This window comes from Schistosoma haematobium, chromosome 1 (genome assembly GCF_000699445.3).
Source record: "Schistosoma haematobium chromosome 1, whole genome shotgun sequence".
NCBI lineage: Eukaryota > Metazoa > Platyhelminthes > Trematoda > Strigeidida > Schistosomatidae > Schistosoma > Schistosoma haematobium.
The window spans coordinates 86,445,462-86,473,457 of NC_067196.1; the positions used below are offsets into that span (position 1 = coordinate 86,445,462).

At 34.8% G+C, this 27,996-nt stretch overlaps 1 protein-coding gene across 1 annotated transcript; it reads left to right on the forward strand.

The window, feature by feature from the left end:
* The first annotated feature begins 1,288 nt into the window (after positions 1 to 1,288).
* RUSC1 (RUN and SH3 domain containing 1) lies at positions 1,289 to 27,977 on the forward strand. Its single transcript, XM_012944735.3, has 8 exons — positions 1,289 to 1,382; positions 4,615 to 7,331; positions 8,258 to 8,603; positions 11,700 to 11,834; positions 12,607 to 12,900; positions 14,517 to 14,637; positions 15,869 to 16,196; positions 18,729 to 27,977. Exons 2-8 carry the CDS (start codon positions 4,650 to 4,652, stop codon positions 19,446 to 19,448), a joined length of 4,626 nt encoding a protein of 1,541 aa, XP_012800189.1. The 5' UTR covers positions 1,289 to 1,382; positions 4,615 to 4,649; the 3' UTR covers positions 19,449 to 27,977.
* The last annotated feature ends 19 nt before the right edge of the window (positions 27,978 to 27,996 follow it).

Sequence of the window (27,996 nt, forward strand, 5' to 3'; positions counted from 1 at the left end):
CACTGAAGTGGCTTCCTCTTAAGATCTTATAGATTAAGTTTTCACATCATGACATAGCCACAATCTTAGGACCAGGTCTATTATTATAATAGCACTAATAACGAAGTACACCGTAATTCTACAAGACCTCATTTTCTCGTTTACAGCCCGAAGACCAAGAGCTTGTCCTGGTTCTCTCTCCCATGCTTCTGTATGTCCCTCGTTTCTTCTCATTTTCGCCAAAAGAATTAGCAGACACCACTTTATCAAGGAGTAGGTTTGATGAGCTAATTATATTGTACAAAATTACAGGCGCCATGGTGACTCACTTTGTTCTTAATGTGTGAACTTACTTGATATGTTTCATATCTTTTATTGCCACAGTTACGAGATTGGAGGAATGTATAGGTTTTAAAACAGTGTATACTGTACTTCATATTACAACTAAATGCAAATAGGTTTAATGAGCAACGCCATCTCGCCTAAGGTTATCAAACTCATCAAATGATTTATACAAGTAGTAACCTGCTGTACTCCTTTTTAAGCGATCTAATTCTTGTGGTTGCCACATGCGTTCCTACTTTACACTGTACCTAAGTTGCACAAAATGCAGTTAAACTATATTACCGAACCTTTCGAAAGTTTTTCTTTGCCTCCAGTGTTACAAAAGTATTAAAGACGCCTACAAACTTTATTTCGTGACCATAACATTTAGTTCATGAGATAAATCACTTTTAAGGCCCTATTATCAGCTTTTTTGCAAAGTGGTAAGTACTGAGACAAGTAAGAATAGCAGTTTTAATATTCTAATCAAGGTCCCTACAAACGCACTCCTTAGGATATTCAGTCTCACATTTGAAAAATGTAGCCTAAATACTGTCTTATGAACAGGAATGGTTGTGAGATCCTTCTAACTCAGTGGTTAAGCAGAATGGCTGAGTAGTATTTCCAATATTATTCTACTAAGGGGGCTACCTGCGCAAGGTGAATCTCAACCGCTTTCATTTATTTACCTGTCTAAAATGCTGACAACTTTGTAAGTTCATCCTGGATAGAGTTTACAGTGATTTTAATACGCTTTGACACCACTCCTGAAGTTGTGTTGAGAGAAGGCTTGCGAATAGAGTTATTCTCAATGTAGTTGACCGCAGGCTACCTTTGATTTCCAAGATTTCAACTGCCAAAACCATATCCTGTTAAATAATGATGACAATAACAATATTTTTACAGGTCTCATCATACAAAATAAACCTAGGAAATTGGTTTTTAACTTCCATTTAGAATTGTAAATCGGATAGTATGTGTTTAGTGGCGCCCAGTTTACATATGAGTGACCTTGGGCTAGTTTTTCCGGCATTTACATGAGGATTAAGGTCATTTGCTTTTCGGGGTGCTTATTTAGCGTAAGTTATACTTCTCATAAATTTTTCCAGGCTACAAGGTTTAAAACATTGCATTTTCACGGGTCAACAACCGTTTTAGACTTATATTCTGTCTGTTAAGATTCGGAGTCAACAGCTATTATTATGTAATTAATATGTTCATAAAAACGTAAAGTTGAAGAATCCCAACTTAGTATTTATGCAGCTTATATCCATCCACAAAATTGCTGCTCATCCCAGAGAGTATGATAAAATGTAGCCCACACTGGTGGTTTCCGAACTGCTCCATACCTTAATGGCTTTCTAAACTCTATGGATTTCGAAAGACAGGTGTCTTTCACCTGAGTCATGAGCGTCATACTGTTCAAAACCCTTTTACTGTCCAACACTTGACGTCTTGTTCGTCGGTTCAATAATCTAGAATTTTATGGCAATAATATGATTTATGGACGACATTTGAACAACGTTAAAATGACCTTGGGATGTCCGCCTGCTTACCAGGGTTAAATGAGGGTTATATATTAGTTCGAGGAATTAGGATTAAAACTTGCAGTTCAATGTCAGAGTTGTGAATTAGATTTCACGTTTTCATCATGGACTGACATTAGCTATAATGCCAAAACGGTATTTAGTCAAATAAGTGAACGAATTTCGCACCAAGATCTGTTGTTTTAAATGTGGTTGGTTCGTCCATAAATTGTAGTCTCTCCAGTTTTCTCATCATGAGCATATGCTCTTCCGCAGATTTCTACTATTGTGAGTGATTTCTGTGCGATTAAAAATTTTTTACTAGTAGGTAAGTTCGCGTTCGTTATTAGTATTTCCTATGCATCGTAATATGCTCAATTCATGACTTTTAACAAGCTTCCTGTTTGCCTCTAATATACAAATCAAGTGATATGAACCGTTTTCTCAGAAGGAGTTTGTGGAGATTTTAGAAATTTCCACAGATTGAAATCATGAGTCGGTTGAAGCTAGACCACCATGGAAAACCTGGAAGCACTGGACGGCCATTTCGTCCTAGTATGGAACTCCTCAGCAATGCACATCCACGATCCCGCACCTCGCGAGATTCGAACCCAGGACCTACTGGTTTCGCGCGGGAGCACCTAACCATTAGTGGTCTAACGGTTAATCATCTGCTCAATAGCAGCTGGCTTCGAGCGATACTCCTGGAGTTCTAGTGGGAAGCTGTTACCAGTGGACTTCAATCAGGTCTGTTGTGAGAAATCAGCCCACTGAAGACAATGGTATACGGTGGCGCAACTTCGTCGATTGGTTGAAGTTAGGCATTAACACCGCCACATGCCGGCTTAGTGGTCTAATGGTTAAGTGCTAGCGCGCGAGGCCAGTAGGTTCTGGGTTCGAACCCCGCGGGGTCGTGGACGCTCACTGCTGGGGAGTCCCTTACTAGGACGGAACGGCCGTCCAGTGCTTCCAGGTCTTCCGTGGTGGTCTAGCTTCAACTGACTCATGATCCCATTCTGTGAAAGTAAGCCGTTTTCTTTTACTTAGCAGGGTATGCCAGTTACAGTCTAAATATTCTCTAAGTCCTTGCTCACGAATCCTATTCTACGCATTTAAAAAAGTCGCTTTTTTTACTTACATCATACCCCAGGTAAGATGTATCCTCACAGCTGTCACATCTTCAATACAGGGATTACTGCGTAATTAAAGCAACCTTGTGAAGCTTTAACAATTCTGTAAATATGCAACAAAGTAAATAATCTCATAATGGCATATTTCTAAATTTAGACTCAAACTTGAAACTTAACGAACATGTCTTCAGTTAAAAGCATATTTCACGTAAACGAGTAATCAACGATACTGGTATGTACTACCTTGTGTCCGTCTGCTTTTTTGAACTTTACTGAGCCTTTTGCTCTAGCGTACACTGTCGTTGTAACTGACTATTTTTCTCTTAAAGACACTTAACAGATCATCACGCAAAATACTCACCATATTTTAACGTGAGTAAAATGTGTTTGCATTCCTTTCCACTGCACAACACATGACTGTCTAACTAAGTTTTAAACTACGTTCAAGACAAAGTAACTGGTAGTAATGTAGTTGTGATTGTATCTTACCCGTCTCATAACCCCTTGTCAAGTGCTTGTGATTGATCTCTTAATACGTTTAATATTCTGTTGGCAGATACATCAATGAATATTTGTGGCAATTATAAGTGCCAGCTTGTAAACTTATTCCAATATATTGGTCCATATTTTACTTAGGAGTAAACAAGAGCGGAGTATACTGTCTCGTCTTGTTTTGAAACCTTTAAAATTCAAGGACATGGGAGAGCTGTTGCGTTTTAGTCTCCCATTATCTTTGTAACATTGTCTAGGTATGATAGAATTACTGCATAAATACGTCTGTTATGTACAGTCAAAAGTCAGTAAGTACTTGATCTCTCAACTTAACAAATCCCGAGACTGTTTTGCTGTCGCACCATTTGATGGAGTACCCTGCATTGTTTAAAGTGAAAGTACAAGCACACTGAGAGTTGGCAAGAGACTGGGAAGCTTAGTCATTCGTTTTAAACATTTAGTATCCGATAGTGTTCTTGAATAAACTTCATAAAACACTTACAATAATAGATCTGACGACTCGTGGTATGTTGTTAGAAATCTACGTTTTTACCAAATATCACTTTTGATACCTCGAAGACTTATTTGGTTTCCACTAAGCTTGAATTTTGTCTTTATGTCGTGCTTTATTTTGTTTTGTTTATTGTTCGGCCTTTCGTCTACTAAAAGGGGAACACATATTAGTCTTTTTCGCTCATAATCATTCCGCCCTACGAAGCTCTTTTTAGTCCCTCTGGATAAATCTGGACCCATTTGGAATAAAATTGAAATTTCTGCGTTTATTAAGATACCAGACGCAAACCATCTTGGGGTTTTTAGTGAGATTTATTTTTCGCAGAATCTCAGATCCCTTTTTCTCGGGTTCCTGTCGATAATAATCACTCACATTGTTTGTTACTGTCACTTGTAATCTGCTTGTACGATAGAATAAAGCCACAACTTTCATGAGAACATAAATGATAATCGACTGAAAGTAGTAGTAAAAGTTACCTATAGGGTCTTACATTTTATCATTTTTTAGTACAGAATGCTTTCCAAACATTATTAATCATTTTTTAAAGTCGTAAACCGAATTGGTACCTATTAGTTAAAAGCGAGTTTCTTGAACTACAACTCGCTATTTTATATGTATATGCATTACTAAGAAGTTCCTTTGTTTCCAGGTTGTTCGTGCTATGTAATTATTCCAAATGTCACTATGGATGCAGTGAGTCTTAATCCTCGCCTACTTCGATACAATGGAACATGTCAGGACCCAGAAATATCTGAACAAATAGGGAAAAAGATCGTTTGCAATGCAACTCAAAAATATACCCCTTATCAAATGCAGACTGAATCGGTACACAACATTCCGCCTGGTTCATTTGCTCCTCATGCACTAATAAGTTCCACGGTTGACACACCTCCGATTGCATCTGTTTGGCTTGAGCAGGGAGAATACTTTTTTGATGATGAATTTGCAGAGCCTATGGATCCACATCTGCAGGAAGATAGAGACGATAACACTAGGTATCCTTTGATGGTTCAATCTATGGATTGTAGTCGAAAGCCTCCACCTGATCTGATTGGTCATTCACGTTCTGATTCTTGCATATTTAGTCCAGTCAATTCACGAGAAAGTGATCTTAGTGGTTCTAAGATTGCTGGAAATCACTTAGCAAACAACATTAATCACGAAAACTTTTCAAATTGTCGGGATGCTCAGTTGCCAAATAATATAGAACCTAATATTCCAAAAAACGCAAATGAGAGCGAAAATCTGTGCTTAAAGACAGGCTTTGTTTGTCAGGCATCAAATGAGACAAGTGAGGTTGACTTCAATAATGATGCAAGCCAGCGGTTCACCAGTGAATCCCAAGGGTCTGTTCACTACAATGCATCAGGTTCAACCAGCTGGATGCATATGTTGATGGAGCGTTCTTGTAATCCTGAGCTGCGAGCTCTTATCAACCGGACTGCCGCAGCAGTTGATTACAAATTAGCTTATAGTGATTCCATCGGATTGCAGGGCCGACTTGAAGATAGGTCTTGTTTGTCTTCAAAGCACAATGTTCCAGGTTTGGTAACAGGCAGTCGTTCTCTAAGTCAGGGTAGTCTTTTGGCTGCCGCTAGCTTAGCGGGTTTACGACATGCCCTAGATCAAACAACTCAGTTACTACCGAAACCTACTGACAGAAATACAGAGCTTTGCTCTGTTGGGGTTTCTGCCGATCTTATTTCTGACGCGGTTTCGATGGAACATAAGAACCAAGATTCTTCAACCTCAAATACGACCACATGGGCAAAGAAACACGGTAGTCGCGAAAGTCTTAAAAGAAAATCTCTCAGATCAACTGACATGACTGTCTTTCCATATCCTACTTTAAGCAAAGAGAATGAGATAGAAAGTGACCATAAAACTACTTGGCAAACTATCAAAGACGCTAATGGAGCTTTGATTACCTGGAACCAACTTAAGCGGGTTGTTAAACGAGCTGAAAGTCTTGGAAAGTCATCAAGTGTCCGTGAAAGTCGGCGTGACCAACATGATCAGAGTGACTCTTTTGTTCCGAAAATGAATATGACGGGTTCAGTCAAAAGCCGCTCACATTCCCAACCCTTAGCTGGTGCTTCCCACATGCATCGGTTCTCAGGGACACTCTTCGAGATATTTATGCATGCTAGAGCTCAAGATATAGCTTCACTGGGTGTTCATAGTGACTGTTCAGCTGTAGACTTGAATGCTTCCTTTCCAAAGGGCAACTCTGTTTCTGCCTATTCAAATCCTGCTCATATAATACGCCAAGAGGATTCTGACCGTGCAGATATACTATTGAATAGATATAATTATCCTTTAGGAGTAGCCATGTCACCACGTGTCTCGGGAGCCAGAAAGTCTTATCTGTTTGCTGGAACGGATCCAAGGAGGTCAATTACTGAAAATGATAAATATTTACTACTACGCAAAGAAAGAATATTTCCAAGTAAGGGGAATATTCAGTTTTCACCCTTGTACACTAGTGCTGATGCTGTTGCTCGCTCTATGCGTAACTTTGGCGCTCAGTTTCCACCTTTAGACGATTCCAAAAGTGCTTCCTCCAGAGGTCTTCTTAATAATCAAAGGAAAACCGGAAATATTCAAAACACTTCTCCAATATGGTCGACTAAGTTGCCGTTGCGCAATGGGAGTTCTGCTGCGTACGCCAATAATTGTGCGGTACGTCATAGCCATCCTCAGCCACTTTATCTAAGTAGGCCGATGTCTGCACTTCATTGTCATGCCAATCCTAAGAGGAATGAAGGAAACAATATGCAACAGTCACCGTCCCCCATCGAGCCTCCTACTATTGCTGCTTGTCTTACAGCATCTGCTGGACCAGATTCACCGTACATGGCTGCTTTACGCGCTGGTTGTGCTGCTAGAGGGTATGCAGTTGGTTGGATCGGCAATCCGCGAGCGTCAATAGCTTATCCTGGGTTAGGTCTTTTGTCAGTCCCTCGCCCCTCGAGGTTAGCTGGATCTGCTTTCCTTTCCCATACTTTACCTGATTTATCATTCTTAAGTCAAGCTGGCGCTGAAGAAGATCGTAAAGGTACACCAACTATGACCAAACGTCGAGGTTCTTGCTTGTCAACTACACAGTCAAAGAAAAAATGCACTTGTACTAAGTGTGGATGTCGATCTACATCTGCTGGTCGAGTTTTCTCTAAGGGTACATGTTCAAATAAACCACCCAAGTTGCAAACGTCTAAAATACAATCTGACCAAAATAAAACCCTCTGTCGTAACTTTAAAGATACTGAACAAACAAACACTCCGGATATCATATCCACCATCAATAGACCAAAATCAAATAATGTCAATATTTGTACAGAAGTGCAGACAACAACCCAGAGTCGAGTAAGTCTCGTTGCTTAATACTTATCAATCTATTTTCATTAAAAAATAACATCAAACTATTCACCGTAGGACTTCTTTCCTATACTTTTGAAAATATTTATTCTCCAGCACTTATTCAAGATGAAGCATTAGTTGAATAATTTATAAATTCTTACGTTACAAACATTGAGCAAAGCACTAAAACCCTTTTCTAATCTCTATGGTCTCAATAAGCTTCATCAATCCAAACATGTAATCCAGTTAGCTGTCGAACTAGCACTTGGACTTTCATGTGGCTACTGTATTGAAATGATGTTATTTTAAAAAATAAACTTAAAAGTTATGGTAATGCTTTACTTCTAAGCATCCTGTTTGTAAGACTACCTACACCTAGTTTTAAGAAAAACAAATATACCGATAGTTTACACGTTGCAACCATATAACTGCATAATTCAGCAGAGAATTTACAGATGTACACAAAGATTGACCTGAGTTGGGGTATCATTAAAAACTAGGGAACACTGACAGTTGTTTTCTTGGAGCGGCGGACTAATAGTTGATGTGTTAGACCTTCAATCGCGTGGTCAAGTCCTACTCCACCTACTTCGGTCTGAGTAAGTAGTTGGTATCGATGACCCTTACACATGGTGTGTGGCTCAAAGCTGAGTATACTAATCTGTACTTGGTGATTTGGATCCGTCCTGATCTTCAATGGTTTTTCGACTATAGTTACTTCGTTATGGAAATTATTTTTAAAAATGATTTGTTTATTGATTAACTGTCTACTCATGCTAATAGTATTGTGAATATATCTAATGTTTTGACAAGAAAAACATGTATTTCTTTTCACGCATAAATAAATATAAACAGATGTAGAATAACAGTTATCTTTAGAATCACTGGCATAGTGTATTCATATTCCATCCTTTTTTTTCCATATTTTCCAGTTACATTGTCCTGAAACCATTGAACGTTGTTCGACGTCTGAACCGGATTTAGTAAACAGTTCAATTTCTTCTAGTAAAGTCAATCAACCAATGTATGGATCAGTCGATAGTGATTCATCATGGATTGGTTCTACTTCTACTACTCGAAAATCTCACGAACATCAGAATAACTATGATTACAACAATAACAAGAATGCATCGGAAATAGACGAATCACTTAGTTTGAATTCACGACCAAAAAAAAGTGTTAGTTTCAGTGGAAATATTCGTTTATTACAACTGAATTCCAAGGATTCTCATCATCATTACAGTGATACATCAACACAACAATCGCCTGAACCCAAAGGTTAGTCTATCGATAAATAAATAGTTGTATCTTTTGAATTACTTTTATACTCCACTTATTTCCTTTCTTCTCGCCTTGATCGTATTATTCCAAATGTGAAGAATAAACTGCTTTTTTAGACGTGCTATCACTTCATTTTTTTATTCCTAAGAAATATCAATTCTAACTAAAAGTGATAAGATTGAATATTGTCTGTTGGTGGTATAACGTTCTGTAGGTTGAATGATTGAATTGTGAGTGAGGGCATACAGCCACCTCTCTCCATTGTTCCATTCGAGCAGTGGGGTTAGGCAGGGTTGCCCAATCTCACCATTCCTCTTCAACTTTGCCATCGATGACATTCTGGAAACAGCTCTGATGGATGAAAGTAATGGTGGTGTGGATCTGTTGCCTGGAAAAAGAATTCTCGACCTTGAGTATGCCGATGATATTGTCTTACTGTGCGATAATGCCCAAGGCATGCAATCCGCACTTAATCAGTTGGCAATCAGTGTCCGTAGGTATGGTATGTGCTTCGCACCTTCGAAGTGCAAAGTACTTCTACAAAACTGGCAGGATTCTAATCCTGTACTCACCCTGGATGGTGAGCAGATAGAAGTAGTCGAGAAGTTCGTGTGTCTGGGTAGCTGTGTAAGTGCTGGTGGGGGTGTGAGTAATGAGATCAATGCATGTATAGTGAAAGCCAGAGCGGCTTATGCCAATCTGGGCCACCTTTGGCGCCTTCGTGATGTTAGTCTGGCTGTAAAAGGTCGGATCTACAACGCGTCAGTGAGAGCAGTCCTGCTCTATGCTTGTGAAATCTGGCCTCTCCGAGTTGAGGACGTTAGAAGACTCTCTGTGTTCGATCATCGCTGTCTCCGAAGGATTGCTGACATCCAGTGGCAACACCATGTTAGTAATGCAGAGTTTCGGCATCGTATGTTCGGGCACAGAGAGGATAATGCAATCGATGTCACCATCTTGAAACGTCGACTTCGGTGGCTTGGTCATGTTCTACGAATGTCGTCCCAAAGAATTCCACGTCGTGCATTATTTGCCGACGCTGGGACTGGTTGAAAGAAGCGGAGAAGTGGTCAGTGTGTGACATGGTGTCGTGGTATGAAAGAAAGCCGCAAAGAGCTGGGTTGTGTTGGTCCTTCACTACTCCCTGGTTAGGGTCCGAGAGATGGTGTAACACAATGGCTAGAGACGTTATCAGATATGGCTCAGAATAGAAGGCAGTGGCGATCCTGCTGTAACCTTCTTTTATTTTTTCGTAAAAATATGGTTGTTTCTTCCTTAACTGAAAGATTTCTTCTGACTGTACCTTTCTGTTTCCCCCATTATTACCATTATTATTATTATTATTATTATTATTATTATTATTACTATTTTTATTACTATTACACTTCCTTACACTAATCTGTTCGTTGTGGTTCTTTTTTTTACGCTCCTTATCTTTTTTTTTCTCTTCGGATTCTCATTGTTTTGTGTGGCGCATATATATTTGGTGCCCTCTTGTACCAATATTTATGTGTTCAAATAAAATAATATATATATTCGTCTTAAGTAGAAAAGTTTTCATAAAGCACGTTTCTAATATAAAAAATGCACAAGAGGAAGAAACCTTATGGAGGTTACCTGGCTTATTTTGTCACTACTGTCGTAATCAATGAATGGATGATATGTTTTAGAATCGTTATCGATGGCACAGGTGCATTTATTCTTTGTCTTATGTTCGATCTAAAATTTCCAGATTGTCTTAAACAGGACCATTTTTGTCTTTCTACGAATGCATAGTTTCTTTCAGAATCATATTTTCTATACCTAATTTTTCTCGTCATTAATACTTTTGCTGCGTATGCTACTGTAGTATCTCGTTTTGTTAGTATGGTGTGGCAACATAAACTGAGATACACATGTGCCGGGCTGCACGTTGCATTTGACTGACTTGGATCACTTGTCCAAACTTTAATAAACCGTATATTTTATGTTTGGAATCTGTAAGCTAATTAAGGTCAGTGGTTAAAGATTATTTCTAGTATTATACTTACTAAGATTACCTTAGGAATACATATTTGTCGTTTGTAAACTTTTCTGCAAGGGATGCATCATGTCACCAATTTTTCCTCTATTATTTTATTAACTATTACTTTTTGTTTTCATGCTTTTAATACCTCATACTGCGAAAATCACACAATAGTGTAGCAATTCAAGTTGTTACAATTAGAGGCATCAAATTAATAAGAAGCCATCATAATGAAGTAAATTAGGAAAATGGGTGAAAGAGAAATTAGTTAACACTGTCTATATCAGTCAGTCATACGCGCAACGTAAAACCTGGTACGTATGTACATCGGTTAAATTGTCGTAACACATTAACATAGTGGGATGAAATTATCAAAACAAATCCCAAAATAGCAGGATTCGTAACAGTGCCACTGGTAATTAAGTTTGATAAATTGTTCGGAATTTAGGAGGCAATAAAAATTTTGGATCGATGTTGAACCCCTTTGTCTATGATCAATGATTTGCCACATTTGTAAGTTTCCATTGAAAAAGATTTACATTTTGTTAAGTAAACTGGACGAACAGTTTATCAATTTCACGAATATCTTAGTGTGATGTATCTATATCTGTAATCTCGAGAATTCGAACCCGCGTCACCCGGCTTCACAGCCTGAAACATTACAACTGAGCTATTCAGGTTGTGGCTGATCTGTAGGATCTCACCGTTCCCTCGAGATTACAGGTACACCTGACTGGTGGATGCTAACTAGCACGAAACCTAGATCTAGGGCTTCCTCTTGACCAAATCCAACCACCTAACAACGTTTTCTGTTTGTTTTGGATTTATATTATTAGTTATTGTTCAGTCATGTTTTACTCTTAGCTGGACGTATTGGTGTTATTATTACTAATGTTATTCCTTAAACCTTATGCTCATTTTTATATTGTTATTTTTTGATGAATACTGCTAAAAGTGTATCATAATTCAAAGTTGTCAGTACAGTTTATTCTTCATTAACTTCAGTAACTAATATTCATTCATTTCTATTTTGTCATCACTATCGTCCAATATTGTTCACTCTTTTTTTATACATTTCATTTTAAAAGTAATCCCACGAAATTGGGGTTTATATGGTCAAGAACAACCATTGGCTGAATTTAATCCACGTTGTAGTCCAAGTTTAGATGGTGAAAAAAATGGAAAATCAACTCATCACTCTGATATTGATGTTAGATATCATGGTTAGTTTGGTGTTTTCAGTATGCTGTTAATTTAATTATTGTGTATTATCATTTAAAGTAGGAGATTATCTTGTTTTAAATTAACTTACTATTTATATATATCGAATCTCGCGAGGCGGGATCGTGGATGCACACTGCTGAGGAGCCCCATACTAAAGCGAAACGACCATCCAGTGCTTCCAGGTTTTCTATGGTGGTCTAGCTTCAATTGACTCAAGAATTCAACTATTACATTACTATAATATCCAAAAAGTCCCTCTCTGATTAATTTTATTTGTTGACTGGGCTACTTACTGCTTGAGCGTAAAAGTCGAAATAGACTTTATTAACAGATTACTCCTTGAGTTTTTAGCTTAAAGGTTTAGTACGCAAGACCACCATCAGGTGATACAATTTTTTGAATGACCGGTGACTGAAATAGATTTGTACGCTATGTTGTCTTCTAATGGTCATAAAGTGCACATGCACCATCGGTTTGAAGCTGAAGCTTTTACATTCTGTTAGGTAAAACTTCTCTATCAAATAGCCCAATTTAAACTCATGATGAACACTTTCTAAATAAAATAGACTTAGCAAGCATCTATTTCGTATTTATCAGGAAATCTGCTTTATCATATAGAATAAGATATTTGACGGATACTAACAAGCCTATCAGTTACAAATTTCTGAGAAATGATTTCTTTCAACATTATTACTGTACACAATTATGACAATTTTTATAGTTATTTGAATTAATAAGGATATTATTTCTTTCTGTCTTGCCTTAACTTAGCAATGGTCAATGATGTAATCAAAGCAGTTCAAGAGACCGTTGCTTATTATTGCAATCCAAATATGAATTTAAAAAATCATGAAGAATTAAATGGTCATAGTTTATTGGCTAATACGTCGTTACCTTATTCAAAAGTTGAAGCGATTGGCTCTTCTGGAAAACAACCTCTTTTAGCAGTTATACCTCCTCTAACTATTCTACTTTGTGATGGTCTACTTCCACCATCGAAACCGATTTTCACTTCACGACCACGTACACGTTTATGGCAGTTAGTTGAAGAAAGTTGTAGACCAGGTAAGTTATTTTATTAATTCAGAATTTTATCTAAAGTTTTCCTTGATTTAATTATTTATATTATCATTTGATATAGAGAAACGTTTTGTATGAATGAATATGTTGTGAATTGCTAAAATAATATGTAGAATCATGTATTTGTCTAAATCTGACCTTACTCGTGTAGGCAACTGCGAAATTTCCTGTTACTCTTAATCAATAGCTGAGTAACGTGGTATAAAATTGATCGCAGTAGCTCAATTGCATTTATTCTTCACCTTCTACATCTTAAGTTGAGTACCATTGTTAACTGTTTATTGTACGACTTCCATATATTCAAACTTCTTTTGCATTTGAATTTAGTTACTCTCCTTCGCTTCCTTCTACTGAGTAATGGTAGTCTGAATAACAGTATTTGAGAAAAGGATATATTAAATAGAAGTGACAAAATAAAGGAATAAAAAGCATGAAATGGTATTGGGAGTAAGAATTTGGGAGAAGGTAAACAATTAATCTATATGCGCTACTGCAACCAATTTTGAACTATTTAGAATTTCTAAGCATTAACTACAATTATACACTGGTCTTAACCTTGAACCTACTAAGACAGCTCACATAAACAGTCAGTGACTTCATGGAGTGAGAACATATCTTAATTTGGTCTTCCTTAATTGTCGGCAAACATTGCGTGCTAGGGATAAGTGGTGGTTGGATTTGCGTAAAATGTGTCCTAGCACATCATTCGTTAATGATTGACAACCTTATCAATTGATTTTCCATTTCTACTAAATGCTTAACCTTAACATTCCTCACTTGATTATTCTACCATACTTTAGCAATTTTTCGAAGATATATGTAATAAGATATTAGTATCCTACAAATGTCCCCTATTTTCAAAGGCCTTGTTTCACAGCCATAAAGTGGAATTAAGCAATCTATTACTCTCTATACTTCTTTAATAGAAAGACGTATGTTCGGCGCCCAAGTTGATGAAAATTAAACTAGCTTTTCAAATACGTGCTAAGAGTTCGCCACTAAGTTAGACAACTATATGTTACTAATTAATTGACTGTTACACCGACTCATTTGTAAAAATCATAATTATTTAACAATTATTCAGCCTCCATCCTTCTTGTACTTACTATATCTTTGCAATGACCTGCTGTAGCCGAAATTCGATAGCAATGCTAGTCATAGGCCATATACAGAAACACAAGTTGAACTGATTGCATGGATACTTGACCTATGGTTTACATGTTTGTACTCGTATATACATATATATATATGTGTGTTTACTTCATATCTGTATATGGGTGTGTATATATTCTTTCTACACTAAGAGACCAGTAATCATGACCTAGACCTTTGAACAAAATATGAATAAATTTGACACTTGTAAATATAAATGGAAATTGATTTTATTGTCAAGACTGTTGTTAAAAAAATCTGTTGCTGCTGAGACTATGTGATAAACATGGACATACAGGATAATCGTGAAAACTATATATATATATATATATATATATATATATATATATATATATATATATATATATATATATATATATATTCGTTTCCTTGCTAATCAATTCTTCTTGCTCTCCTAATTTTCTATGTTGTTTACTTCTTTCTTTTAGGCGCATTGCCTACCGGTGTAGCTTATCATGTATTGAATGATGCTATTAGTCAAGTGAAAGCGTTGACTAACATCACATTAGAGAAAACAAAATTTAAAGGATTCATATGTGCTTGTTTAAAGTATGTTTAATAAATTGGATGTGTATATCCTTTTTATAACTCTTGGATAGATTGTAGAGTTCTGTTTAGTAAGTGGAAGGTGGATGAATTTTGCAAACTAGGGAGTTTTTAACCGATATTTCAATTTAATGATAATCATCTGTTCATCAGCGAATAATTTTGAAATAGATTATTAGGGCCTTAGTGAAACAACGTGACTGTTGCGGAGCGAAACAGTCATCACTGATAACATTGGTTAAGAATCGTACCATAATACAAATTGACTGGAGTTTTAAATGTATACTATTAGATTCTGACCAAATAATATAAAGATACCACGTTTGTTACAATGTTTCAATACCTTAGATCTGATTCATTGTGTAATCGTGGATGCTTACTGTTGAGTAGCCTCAAACTAAGATGGAATAGCTGTTCAATGCTCCTTCTTGAGTTGAAATCAATTCTTGACCAAACCCTAATTTCTTGTGAAATAACTATTTGTAAATTTATTTCACTGCTAATTTTCTGTTATGATTTCAATAACTTTTTTAGCATTGTTATCATCAAGTAGAACTGTTTTCCTAGCTATATCAGGTTTGAATGAAGTGGTTTTATTGGGATTAGTTTGACCTATATAAAGTATTCGTCATGAATCGATCTGAGTTTTGGTACTGTTGAATCCCAAGAAGAACTGAACAGTTGTTTGGTTCTAATTATGAGTTCACTAGTACAATAATTCGAAATGGGTTCTTTATGGTCCAATGAAAAGTTGCGACCAGTGTAATTTAGATATGTTGGTAATAAAACACTCAATATCAGTGACGTTAGACGATCGTCATACTACATTACGAATCGGTCAACGTCATAAATGTGTGCTCTTAAACGCAGCGAGACCCTAGTTTTCTGAGTTCAAGTTCCGGCGATGTTGTGGAAGCTCATCGCTGAGTTCCTTCATACGCCAAGGTAGATATTCAGTGTTCTTTTCTTCTCAATGATACCCTGACTGAGATCAATCTGTAACTAATACCTTGTACATATCAGATCTAAGTAAATAATCTACCACGATTATTATTTTGTTACCCATCATCTATCGAAAGAATCAGACTCCGTATCCTGTTTGTTTCAATGTGAGGTAAATTAGTCGGCTTTCCCATTTGCCTACATTTCTTGTCACTAGGACAACAGAATTCTTTGACTTCATTTGTTTTATCACCATTACTGATATATGCACATATTTTTTTTTAATTGTTAGCGCAAAAGCTTTACCAATGTGGTTAAATGCACTTGTAGCCAATGATACATTATTACGAAGATTTTATTGTGAAAACGCATTCATACGCCAATGTCGTGCTAGTCAACGTGAACTACACGCTGATCTAATGACACATTTAGAACAATTATTAGCATTCCCTTTTAATCTAGATATATCAGTTGAAGTACGTAAACCATTCGTTGATTCACAATTGGTAAATAATAATTTGACCAAACCCTCTATTCCATCAACATATATGACAACTAATTCTAAACAATTGAATCAATCAAATCATGGAATCGAATCAACAGCTGTGACAAATAACAAGGTAAAATAGACTATGATTTATATTATACATATTTAAATTGTAATTTGTTTTTCATTGGATATTGTTTGCTTCTCTACAATCACTATCCAATAAAATCAATTGATAGTTATAAATCAGTAATTAAGGCATGGTAATAGACAGGCCAGATACATCAGCACAGGAGTTAGTCCATTCTCGGTACTGAATATTAATAAACTTGAAAATATATAACTATAAGAAACAATAATAGTAAATATTATACTCACTGACTGAGTTTATGACTCTAGAGGATAGTGCTCTGAAGCTTGGATTAATAGGTACTGGGTTAGAGTCTCACTGTGAACATCAACACTATGATGCATGTGAAGTCCCGAAAAAGATGGGAATCGCTTCTTACACTTCATATTTGGCTTCTATCCACAACATAATCACGGCTATAAAACGTTTGGTTGAAATTTTACATACATTAATAAACGATATAATTTTGAATAAGTTCTTCATCCATTTTTAGACCCAACTCTTTCTAACGTAATTTGAGCAGTTGAATGGTTTTACTCTCAAACAATACACAAGTTATACGAATCATACTTAATCAGCTGGTGATCACCGTCACCGTTCTTTCTAAATCCAGTGCTTTTACAAGACTGTAAAAAGCCTGTACGAGCACTCACCCTTTGTAGTGGGCCGTTAGAAGTATTTGAAAATTTCATGTACCTGGTGAGCTGTGTAAGTGCTAATGGTGGCTTGACAAATGCAATCAGTCTACCTATAGTGAGAACCAGAGAAGTTGGTGCCGAAACGAGACATCTTTAGCGCCGTCGTGATGTTAGTTTGGCTGTAAAAAGTCGGGTATACCACAATCAAAGGATCTTTACGAGCTGAGGATGTTCGGCGACTCTCTGTGTCCGATTATCATTGTCTTCGAAGGATTGCTGACATCTAGTGGCAACATCATATTAGTAATGCTGAAGTTCGCCGATGTGCTTTTAAGTACACTAAACATAATTTATTTTGGCACCCAGTTGTACCAGTATTTTAATCAAATAAATAAATGATTAATGTTGACTTTTGAGGTATTTCATTCTTTGAGTTGAAGTGTGTTATAATCCTCTTGTCTAGAAGGATCAAAGCCTCACAGTCAAATCGTTCAGACCACGGAAATAAACACATCCCCCTACAATCCTCCTTTCAAGCAACAAATCGTCTCCATCATTTCAATTAGTGTTGAATTTCACATTTCATTGGATAGAGCCAAAATACACCTTATTATTGTTATGAGGGCATCACGGCACTTAAGTACCTGGTATGTTGTATGGGAACTTCTACTTTTTCAAAAAGATAGTCTTATTATATAAAGTGTTTAATTACGTGACGGGTAATCGGATTCGACCGACATCAAAAGTTTATTGACGTTTAAATTCCAACAGATCTTGGCTTAGTGACTTAAGGGTTTCGTACTGCTCACAAGACATGACTTTCTGGGTTTGATCCAATACTCGACCCCATGTACTTACTACCGAGTCTAGAAAAAATGATGTAAACGTGTACAATGCACCTCGGTTCTTTTAATAGTAGTTTTCCAGATAACGTCAGTCAGTTGCGTTAACTGACCGCTGAAAACATGAAAGAAAATAAATACTTAGTGGATAAGGTACTTAACTTCCTTGTTTTTCAATCCCATCGAATAATAATGCTCAGTAATGTAGTGATTCCAGGCAAATAACCTAGATACCCTAGAATATTTCAGAACAACACATTAAATTAACATTCCTTCTTGATTACTATGGTTTTCACTTAACTATTGGTACTCTTGCTTCACTAATGTTTACAACATCACAGCATATCTCTTTAAAGTTAAATAAAGGTAAGTTCAACCGATGGATTGCTGGGAAATCTATGCTTCTTATCATGAGGCACTATTTTTACATATCCAGAGAAACTACTTTATCTAAATATTCGTATATGGAACTATTTTTAAAGTGTTAAGATTTTGCGTGTTCAAACCGCTAAGTTTTAACCCTACTTATCAATAATCTCAACCCCCATATCAAAAAAAGTTCTTTTAATTCTTACACTTATATTCGTAGTGGATATCTGCAACGAAACACATTAACTAGGTTTAATCTTTATTGTTATTCATCGATAAAGCAAATTCTTGTTAATGCTTCGTTTAAAATCCTAACTGAAACGATTTACCAATATGGTTGTTACATATCATACACGAAGTTATATTTAAGAACTTATCTAAATTCGTTTATTTTTCTATAGAAGCGTGAATTAAGATTACTAGCAAAAAAGTCACTAAACCGCTTAATTTCTATCAGTTGGATTTTGCACAGATGTAATTCTATGCTATAGTTCTTTTTCTTGTTAGTAATTTCATTGGTTTATGTTATTAGTGTTAGATGAGGTACCTTGAATTTGAGTTTTTTTTACTGTCTCCTCCACTGTACCTTGTGAAATCATTATTGTATTTAAGAAAAAATAACTACGTAATAAACCTTTTTCCTATTTCGTACAAATAATCGTTTTCTTTACTTATCAATATTTCAGACTGGACGTTCAAATATTCCTCCTGCTACAGTTGTCACTCGTCGACAAATGATTTTCCATGGTAATTCCAATAATAATAATACTAGTCGTATTCCGTCAGTATCATCACCTATACAAACAACAACATTATCTTCAACAAAATCTTCAAATACCACAACATCATCATCATTGTCATCAAATAATCACTGTTATCCTCAACATCATCTTCCTAATCAACGTCCTATACCGTCAAGACTACCGTCTGCTTCAAAATCTAATCTACGTTCAAATGGTTGTAATAACTCTGACGTAAATAGTGTTTGTTTATCTACAGAAACTGGATCAATTCATCCTAAAACAACAAATTCTGAAAATCAAATAAGTTCACAAGCTGTAGTACGTAGTGGTCGATTTAAAAACGCTTTGTCTAATCTACGACGTAGTAATGGTGGCAGTGGTAGTGGTTCACATGTTTCGAAATTAAATGCTCGTACTTTATTAAATACACCATCTAATTCGTCTATATTAAACAATAGTAACAATAATAATAAGCTTAACAATATATCTCAAATGACTGATTCCCAGCGACGTACTACTACTACTACTAACGCTACTACATCGCGCCAATTAGAAATGTGCAAAGCAAATCCGACTAGGAGTCAATTGCAAAAGCTTAAGCCATCGTCAAATTCGAATATTTCTACAGGAGGAGATAGCAGTGGTAATATGGGACATCATTAGCTTGGTTTCTTGTTATTTGTCAAAATATGTACATTATAATTACAACGAAATATGTTTGTGTGGATATGTTTGTATGTTATAAAATAAGCTAAATGATAAAGAGAAAAAAACAGGCCTCAATCTACTATCAGTAAATTACATCCCGGTCGCATTTAGAATTTAAATATATCACTGTCCTTTCTCTTTCATCTTTTTGTTAGTAATTTCTTTGTATGCTTTTCTTCAGTTTTCGTGTAGTTCCTTTGTTGTATTCTTCTGCTTATCTGTATTGAACTCTTGAACTTTTTTTGTGTCCTCATAGCAAGCGTACACATATGTATGCACCATAAACTTTTCACTATCATATTTGAATGGTTCAGAAAAGTGACATTTCCATCTGTCAATTTCTAGTATTGATATTCAAAGAAATAAGAATCTTGTCTCCCTTCTTCGTATTGCATTGTTGTTATTGTTATTATTATCATCATTATTTTATTGCTTTATTTGGCATTTACTGTATTCTACAGTTTTTAACTTTCTTATGCTAACTGATAAACTGGATGCTTCCCAGACCTATTATTATCTTCGCTACTCTCATTTGGCACTTCTTACTCTCCATTTACTTTTCTCTCTCAATCATCTGTCTCCTATGATTTTTTCTAGCTTCATAGAAGTGCGATACTAGTATATATGTGTGTGCTTGTATATTCATTCTTTATTTGTGACTGATTGCTTCTTCATCTTTATTCCACTCTCCACTTTCCCATCCAAACAACTTATTTGCGCCATAGTTATATTTTTATTGTATTTCTTGCTTGGTTTTTTCTTTTGTGTGACAATTTCCGTTTGGTTTTCACAGTTCACTCATATATGTGTTTCTGTGTATGCATGTTTATGTGTTTTTATAATGTCCTTCAAAGCGTTATCTTGATAAGCAATTAAAATGTGAAACGGTTGATTATCATTATTTACTGCTTGTTTCTTTCTGGCATAAAATCGATCATGACATTTTATTTAATGTAATTTATTATTATTCTTTCTTCAATGGGTGCTAATTTATAGTTGCTTTAATGTGTATATGAATAATGTCAATTCATCAGTCTTAAATTTGGCTTTCAGTTTCGTATATTATTCCTTCTGTTCTTATTAGTCATATGGGTATATCTTCAATTATCGATTAGGCATTATTCGGTTCACAAAAATACATGTATGCGATTATATTATAATGGTACGATGACTCATCACATTGCACTGAATTTTCTCTCTCTCTCTCTCTGTCTCTGTTATCCACTAGATGTTCAGTCCTTCATTATTTCTTGTATGACGTTAAACATAATGATTATCAGCTCTTTTTTTGTCTATCCACGTAATTAATTTTACGTCGTTAACGTATTACTACTAAGGCCGGCGATAATGTTGATGATGATGAAACATTTTCTTATTCCTTTTTTAACATAAAATTGATGTGGGTTAGTTGACTGGTTGGTGGGAGCACACGAAAAATCACATCTGAATGTGTATTCTGTGTGTATTTATTTATCAAAACAATATTTTCTGTGCTAAATTTGTCTTTCATCTTATATTATATTGAATAAAGCCATTGATAATATTAATTTGTTCATTTATTTATCTCATTTAATTTTTGTTTTGTTTTTTCAAAAATAGTATTGTTCTCTTTGCCAGTTATTGGATAATTATAAATATTGTGAAAAGAAAATGCAAGTGATAAACTCATACTAACTGGTGACATTAATTAAACTATTCAACATTCAATTATTTATTTATTTATGCGCCTACTCAACAATTGGTTTATATTTTCAATTTTACTCATAATATCACTTTTATGGTATAATTCAAAGTTATCTATCATTTTAAACAAAGGAATTCCAATGTCTTTTGTTTATAAATGATGTTTTCCCGTAATTTTTGTCTTTTAAGTGTTTTTTTTTCTTCTCTTTCTTCAATTACTTTTGATTTGTGCTTTTTTTCCTCTTTTTTTTCAATGTTGTTTTGTTTCTCTCTTTTATTTGTCATGATTTGTTTCTTTTTTTCCCTTTATTTATTGAATAAAAATTGTAAAAACATTGTTTTTCACCTGTTCATCATCTCTGTGGGTTTTTTTTGTTTTGTTTTTCATTTGTTCTATACTTTTGATTAGAAATTATGCTAATTATTAACATTTTCCATCATGTGCCTGTGTAACAGTATGCGATCATTATTAACCAACTAAAAAAACACATCCCTACTGTCAACTCACTATCAACTGTTCTCATTATGATCATTGCTTATGATACAACAATTAACAGGTTTTCTTTTTGATCGTCTGTTTCCACTGAATTATTGCTTGTTTTTGCGGATATTATTCTTTTTAACTAACTGTTCATTTCTTTAATAGTGTAATTTAATAGAAGAGTAAAGTGTGATAAATTATTCTCTTTAATAATGTATGTATTTCAGCATGTGTAAAATTATGAACTGAGGTTGTTTGGTCGCCTGTATTTACGGTTTATGTCCAAATTTTCTATCATTATCATTTGAAGTTATATACAAAACTTATGATAAACAGCATTATTTGTTATTTGTGATTGTTTAGTCTAATCAATCTCGAGTAAAAGAGAAAAAAAAATAGATTAGAAGTTTTATGTGAAATGATAATGTTGGTTTACTTCACTAAAAGAAAATTTATAAATACATATATACATATTTCTTAATCAATTATTGTTTTCATTCTATTGCCTTTTGCTTGTATTCAATATTGAAAAGTAGTTGGGATTGTTGTAATCGGTTGATTGTTTGTTTAATGAATTGAGGATGTTTGTATTACTAAGTATATTATTATTTTTTCGCTTTCTTTTTGATAGTTTGATTTTATACTCATGTATCTTATGAGTATTGTTTTATTTAAGTGATTTTATCCAAATTTCAGTTGGTTAAAGTAAGCATCATCTTATATCTATGGGATATTACTGTCGAGTGAATTAGTTAGTTTGTTTATTTTGTTACTGTGTTAACGTGATTGAATTTCCCCTCCCCTAAATCCATATCCATTTGCTTTCATATTTACAGTCATAAATTATTGTTTCAGATTGATAATGGACTAGTGTAGTACTAGTTTACAGTTACTGGCGAACCAAGTACAAGTTTAATATACTTCGTTAATATATAGTCTCTTGATAATATCGGGCAGTTTTAAATGAAACTAATGAAGTGGGATTCAAACATGCAACTCGTTGACTCATATTCAAATAAATGACCTAGTAAACCATCATTTATTTATCTAGTTAAACGCATAAACATTAGTACAAAGGGGAACCAAAATATATGTTTCCTACACAAATCATTGAGTTTGTATGTGGGCTGGGATACTGCTGGAGTTCTCAGTGGGCCACTCCCCAACTCCACCCAGAGGTCTAATCCACAAAGCAATGGAGCAACATTAGGAGATGCAATCCCATGGTAGCCGGTGACCAACAATAGGTTCAAGCTACAGGGATTCGAGTTAACAATCCAAATCTTTGTGTTCAAAAGAAATTCTTAACACCTCTATCTCTTCCTTGATCCAGTTAGCTTCAACGAACGATTTTACGATTACTTTCCATGCTCTTTGTTCGTTCATTTTTCTTCATGCCCCTTTTTTCTTAATATATGCTTCACTATCTAGTTATCTCAACACTTATTACGTAATTTTATAATTTTTAATGAATGTTCATTAAGGACTTATTGTTTCGTAGATTTCCTGAGTTGTGACTTTTCGGATCAAAAAGCATGTGAGAAGTGAAACAATTTTTCCATGGTAACAGTTTGTGATAGTGGCACAATATCTCTGACTGACTGGAGTGAAAATTGCTAATTCTTATTATCTTTTGCCCTGACACATTGGTACACATTGGTGAACCAAATAATGTATTAAATAAAGCGATGATATTGTGAGGAAATAAAGATGAGGAGAGTCGTATATTTAATAATTAAATGGAAAAAAGTGGTGTTTAGTGAGAGGTGTTATTCAGTTCAAAATACGACCAGCAGGAATTTCTTCCAGGTAATGAAATTCGTCTCACTATTATGATAGTTTAATGGAAGATTAGAATAGCTTTCATTCCGAGTTATATCTAATAACGTCCTAAACCACTAAGTTGTACCACCTCCCAAACACACTGTTCAAAAGTCTAGAAGTCAGCTGCCCATTGCTCATTGGCTTCCATAGGTTCCCCACTTAATATTAAGTTATAATAGGATCCACCTTTAATAAGTTTCTTCACGAACTTGATTCTTGACCAACAGATAAATGAAACAGTATAAGAGTGAGTTAATACAATTTATTTTTTCCCTAAACTTTATTAATTTTCACTTATCAAATAAGTTCCTATCATCTGTTGAATATTCTTCTAATCAAATTTGGCTCTTTAAATATAAAGTAATTTCCAAATATCCAATTTCATTAAGGTCAATATGATACTTTTTATTTTTTTTAAAAAAAAGTAATTCAATTTAACCTTGATTCGAAGATCATTTCTTTCTAGTGTCAATTAAGTGATAATTCAATGATCAATTAGAAGTGTCAATATCTGGATAATTGACTTAAAGTTCAAATTTTAATGAACTGATTGAATGAGTTGACCCGATTTACTCAACGTTTGTTTGTCTTTTTTTACCGATTAGCGTGACATCAAGCAACAAACAATGCACTCTTTTTAATAATTTAGTTTAAAATACCATTTTATGTATAAATTCTCAATTGAATCTATTTCTGAATAGAGTTACAATAGTTTCAATTGTAGATGTTATTTGTTATAGATTAGTCTCAATAGAGATGTCATTGTAAACTAAGGTACATTGTACATCTGTTCTATAGTAGCATGTCATTAAATTTATTTTAGTTCTACAAGTTAACATACCTATTGTATTCGCTTGATGAGTAGTCAATTATTAAGGTAAACAGTTTGTATAGGTTGTTGGATTTGATAGTTTACAAAACTATAAAATTATCTAATAATCAAACTGTATATATTAGGCTTTTAATGTTTATAACATTTCACATTATATAGTAAGTTGATGGCCGGTAAGAGTAGAGGATATTCGTAGGTTACTAGTATTTGATCATAGGTGTCTTCGTAACATTGCTCGTATATCCTGGGACCATCGAGTAAGTAACGCAGTTGTTAGGAAACGGGTACTAAGTGAGGATGGCAAATCCATTGATGACGTAGTGAAACTTCATCAGTTGAAATGACTGGGACGCGTGTTACGTATGCCCAACCACCGACTGCCTCGGCGTGCGATGTTCAGTGGTATAGGAGTAGGTTAGAAGAAAGCTAGGGGAGGCCAGACCAAAACATGGCACAAGTCCATGAAGTCACTGACAAGTGGACTGATTCATGTTGGTAGGTGAAGACTACCTTGTTCTTCCCAATCGTTGCTTTCGATTTTCGTACAGAAAATTGACTGACTGAAACTCAGTTACTAAGTTTCATCGAAATTATTCATTTAGTTTGAAGTCATTTCTTGATATAAAAAAACTACCTACTTAAAATCATTACCTTCAATAATACACTACTGAACTATATTGTGGAGATGAACCTCGTGATACCCTGATGGGGTGTCATTATTACTAGGTTGCCACAATTATAAGTAAATCAAATTACTTGAGACTAAGGACTTTATTATTTAAGAAACAAAATCAATAGTTACGAGACATTGGTTTTTGGATTCATCGATAATCTGTTGCTATGGCCCATGCGTTGTGATTTCGAAACCATAACGAGTGGGAAGTGAGAGATTTTACGCATTACTCAGATATTTTTAAATAAGAATAAAATGTTGGTCTCACGCTTGTTACCAATTTGTCAAGCAATATCTTCTACTTTAATCAGATCCGTGGTCGATGAAATAACCAACAAAGTGAATGGCGTAATGAATGTTTTTATATAATGAGTAGTCAGTTGTCTTAATTTGTATGTACATTATTGTTTTTAAAATAACTTGGAATCATTTTGTGATGTCACCTGATCGTATTTAATTGAGTATTTTGCACGTAATCATCAAACGTTAATCATTTGAAGTTTGTATCTTTGTTGGATGCAAAGTATTAGGTGACAACTGCAAAATGATGGACTAGATAATAAATCTTCATCGACTAAGTTTCTTGGGATGTATACTACATACACCTAACTATTGCCTACCTCGACACGTGATTTCTGGTGTAGGAATATGTTAGGAGAAAGCTAAGGGCTGTCAGTCGAAAATGTAGTATCAGTTCATACAGTCATTGACTACTTGACTGAGCTATGTTGACGCGTCCAGACTACCGGACTGGTATCCGCGCGACTGTTGTAACCAGTGGTTGGAGATATACTGCTATATGATCTAGAATCGGTCTAAATGGTGCACATACATTCATTCTTTATCTTCCCTGAGATCTTGAGTTTAAAATCATCGACTATTTCTTTAAAAAATCTATTTTTTTTACTATCAATGATACAATTTATTTTTGTATTGGTTGCGTCTCCGTAATCATTCAAGTTTTCTAAATTTGTTATTGTCTTTTATTTAGAGTGAGTATACAAGGAACTTCAAATTTTAAGATAACGATTATATCATAGTAACACGAAAGATTGAAAGAGAATTTGTATTCACACCAATTAAATGAAAGATCGAAAAACTGGATTAAATAAGTCCTTTTTCATATGTCAGCACTGTTAAATTACAGTTTAACAACTTATTGACTATTCATAACTACGTTGCTCATTTTGAACATGGTCACTGGTTTAAACAAATATTTTTTATGTTTAGCATTAACACATTATGACTTTTTTGCTTGTCTAGTCTAGAAGACATTTCTGGCAATAGTAGACAAAAATAAACAGACAAAGAAAATTTGATACCCAAAGTTATTTATTGTGGAATAAAGATTCAGTATAAGGAGTAAAATGTCATAGTGATCTACTATGAGGTTAAATAGAGCAATATGGGAAAATATTTCGATTATGCGACAACAAAAAATGAAAATACTCTTTCTTTTAATAGAAAAGACATTGGAAAACATTCGAGCTTAATTAGTCTTTTGTAATCTACTCCAGCGTTGGGTGTTATGATGGTTCTATACTTGTCCACCCAATTGATACAGGAAACCATGTTAACGTAAGCAAAACCTTTCAAACTATCCACAGCATAAGCTTTTTGGTTTAGCTATACATGTTGTAAACATAGTTGGAGCTGTCGGTGTTTACTTTAAAAAATCTTATTTTTATATGCATAACAAATTCTGTTTACGTCGGTCATTATAATAGTAAACATCATGTGTGGGTTACAAATGACTAACTACACTCTCTCATCTGCCAAATAAAGCAACAGTTCAGTAGTTAAAACACTGAATTCTCGTCCTCTAGAATGTGGGATTGAATCCTATTCTATCTACTACATTTTATTCAATCAAATATCACTAGATCTTATACATACACAAAAGTTCGGCGAATAAGTTGAATAGAAACAAAAGTGACAAGACCATAATAATTAGAAAATGAATGAGATTGATTCCAAACAAATGTACCGTATTTTGATTGCTGTATCGATCGAGCACTATTTCTCTATTCATTTTATGCTTTTGTTGCTAATGTAACGATCATTTTGTACTTAAAAGTTGCACCGTCTATATCAAGTGTCCGTTAACTCTTTATATTGTTCTTTTCATAAGTAATTATCACTTAGCTACAATATCCTACCTTATTCTTATAAACATAAGAAATCAAATCTCTTAGTATTTTCATACAATTTGTCAAACATTGAAAGACATTTCACTAAGGACCAATACTATCCAGTGAGATTTTTTGAAAAGTCAGACAATATTAAATATTTCTGTCATTCTAGTTTGAAAACATCCTCAGTTGAACAAAAATAGAACCTTTACCAGGAATCAAACTTAAGATCTCACTAGTGATTGACTTCAGGAGACACTCCTGGAGTTCTAGTGAGAAGTCGTTACCAGTGGAGTTCAACCAGGTCTGTTGTGAGATAGGAACTCGCTGAAGACAATGGTGTACGGTGACGCAACTTCGTGGATTGGTTGAAGTTAGACATTAACACCGTTGGATGCCGGCTTAGTGGTCTAATGGTTAAATGCTCGCGCGCGAAACCAGGAGGTCCTGGATTCGAATCCCGCGAGGTGCCGGGTCGTGGATGCGCACTGCTGAGGAGTCCCGTACCAGGACGAAACGGCCGTCCAGTGCTTCCAGGTTTTCCATGGTGGTCTAGCTTCAATTGACTCATGATTTCAACTTGTTAAGATCTTTAGTTTATACAGTAAAACAAATCATTTTAAGACTATTGAATTAGAATATATATATGTTCATCTGTAGTCGATAATTATATCTCCGTTATTACTATTCTCAATGTGTAAATAAAATCCACAAATAATAAAATAAATTGACTAGAAAATCAATTTGAATAAAGATTACATTGTTTCTCTTAAAGTAAAATGTAAAAGTCGGCAAAAATAATAGAAAACGAATTGATTAATTAATTAACTTTTTTTTTGTTTTTCTCATTGTATGTTTTCACTTGAATTAAGTTCCAT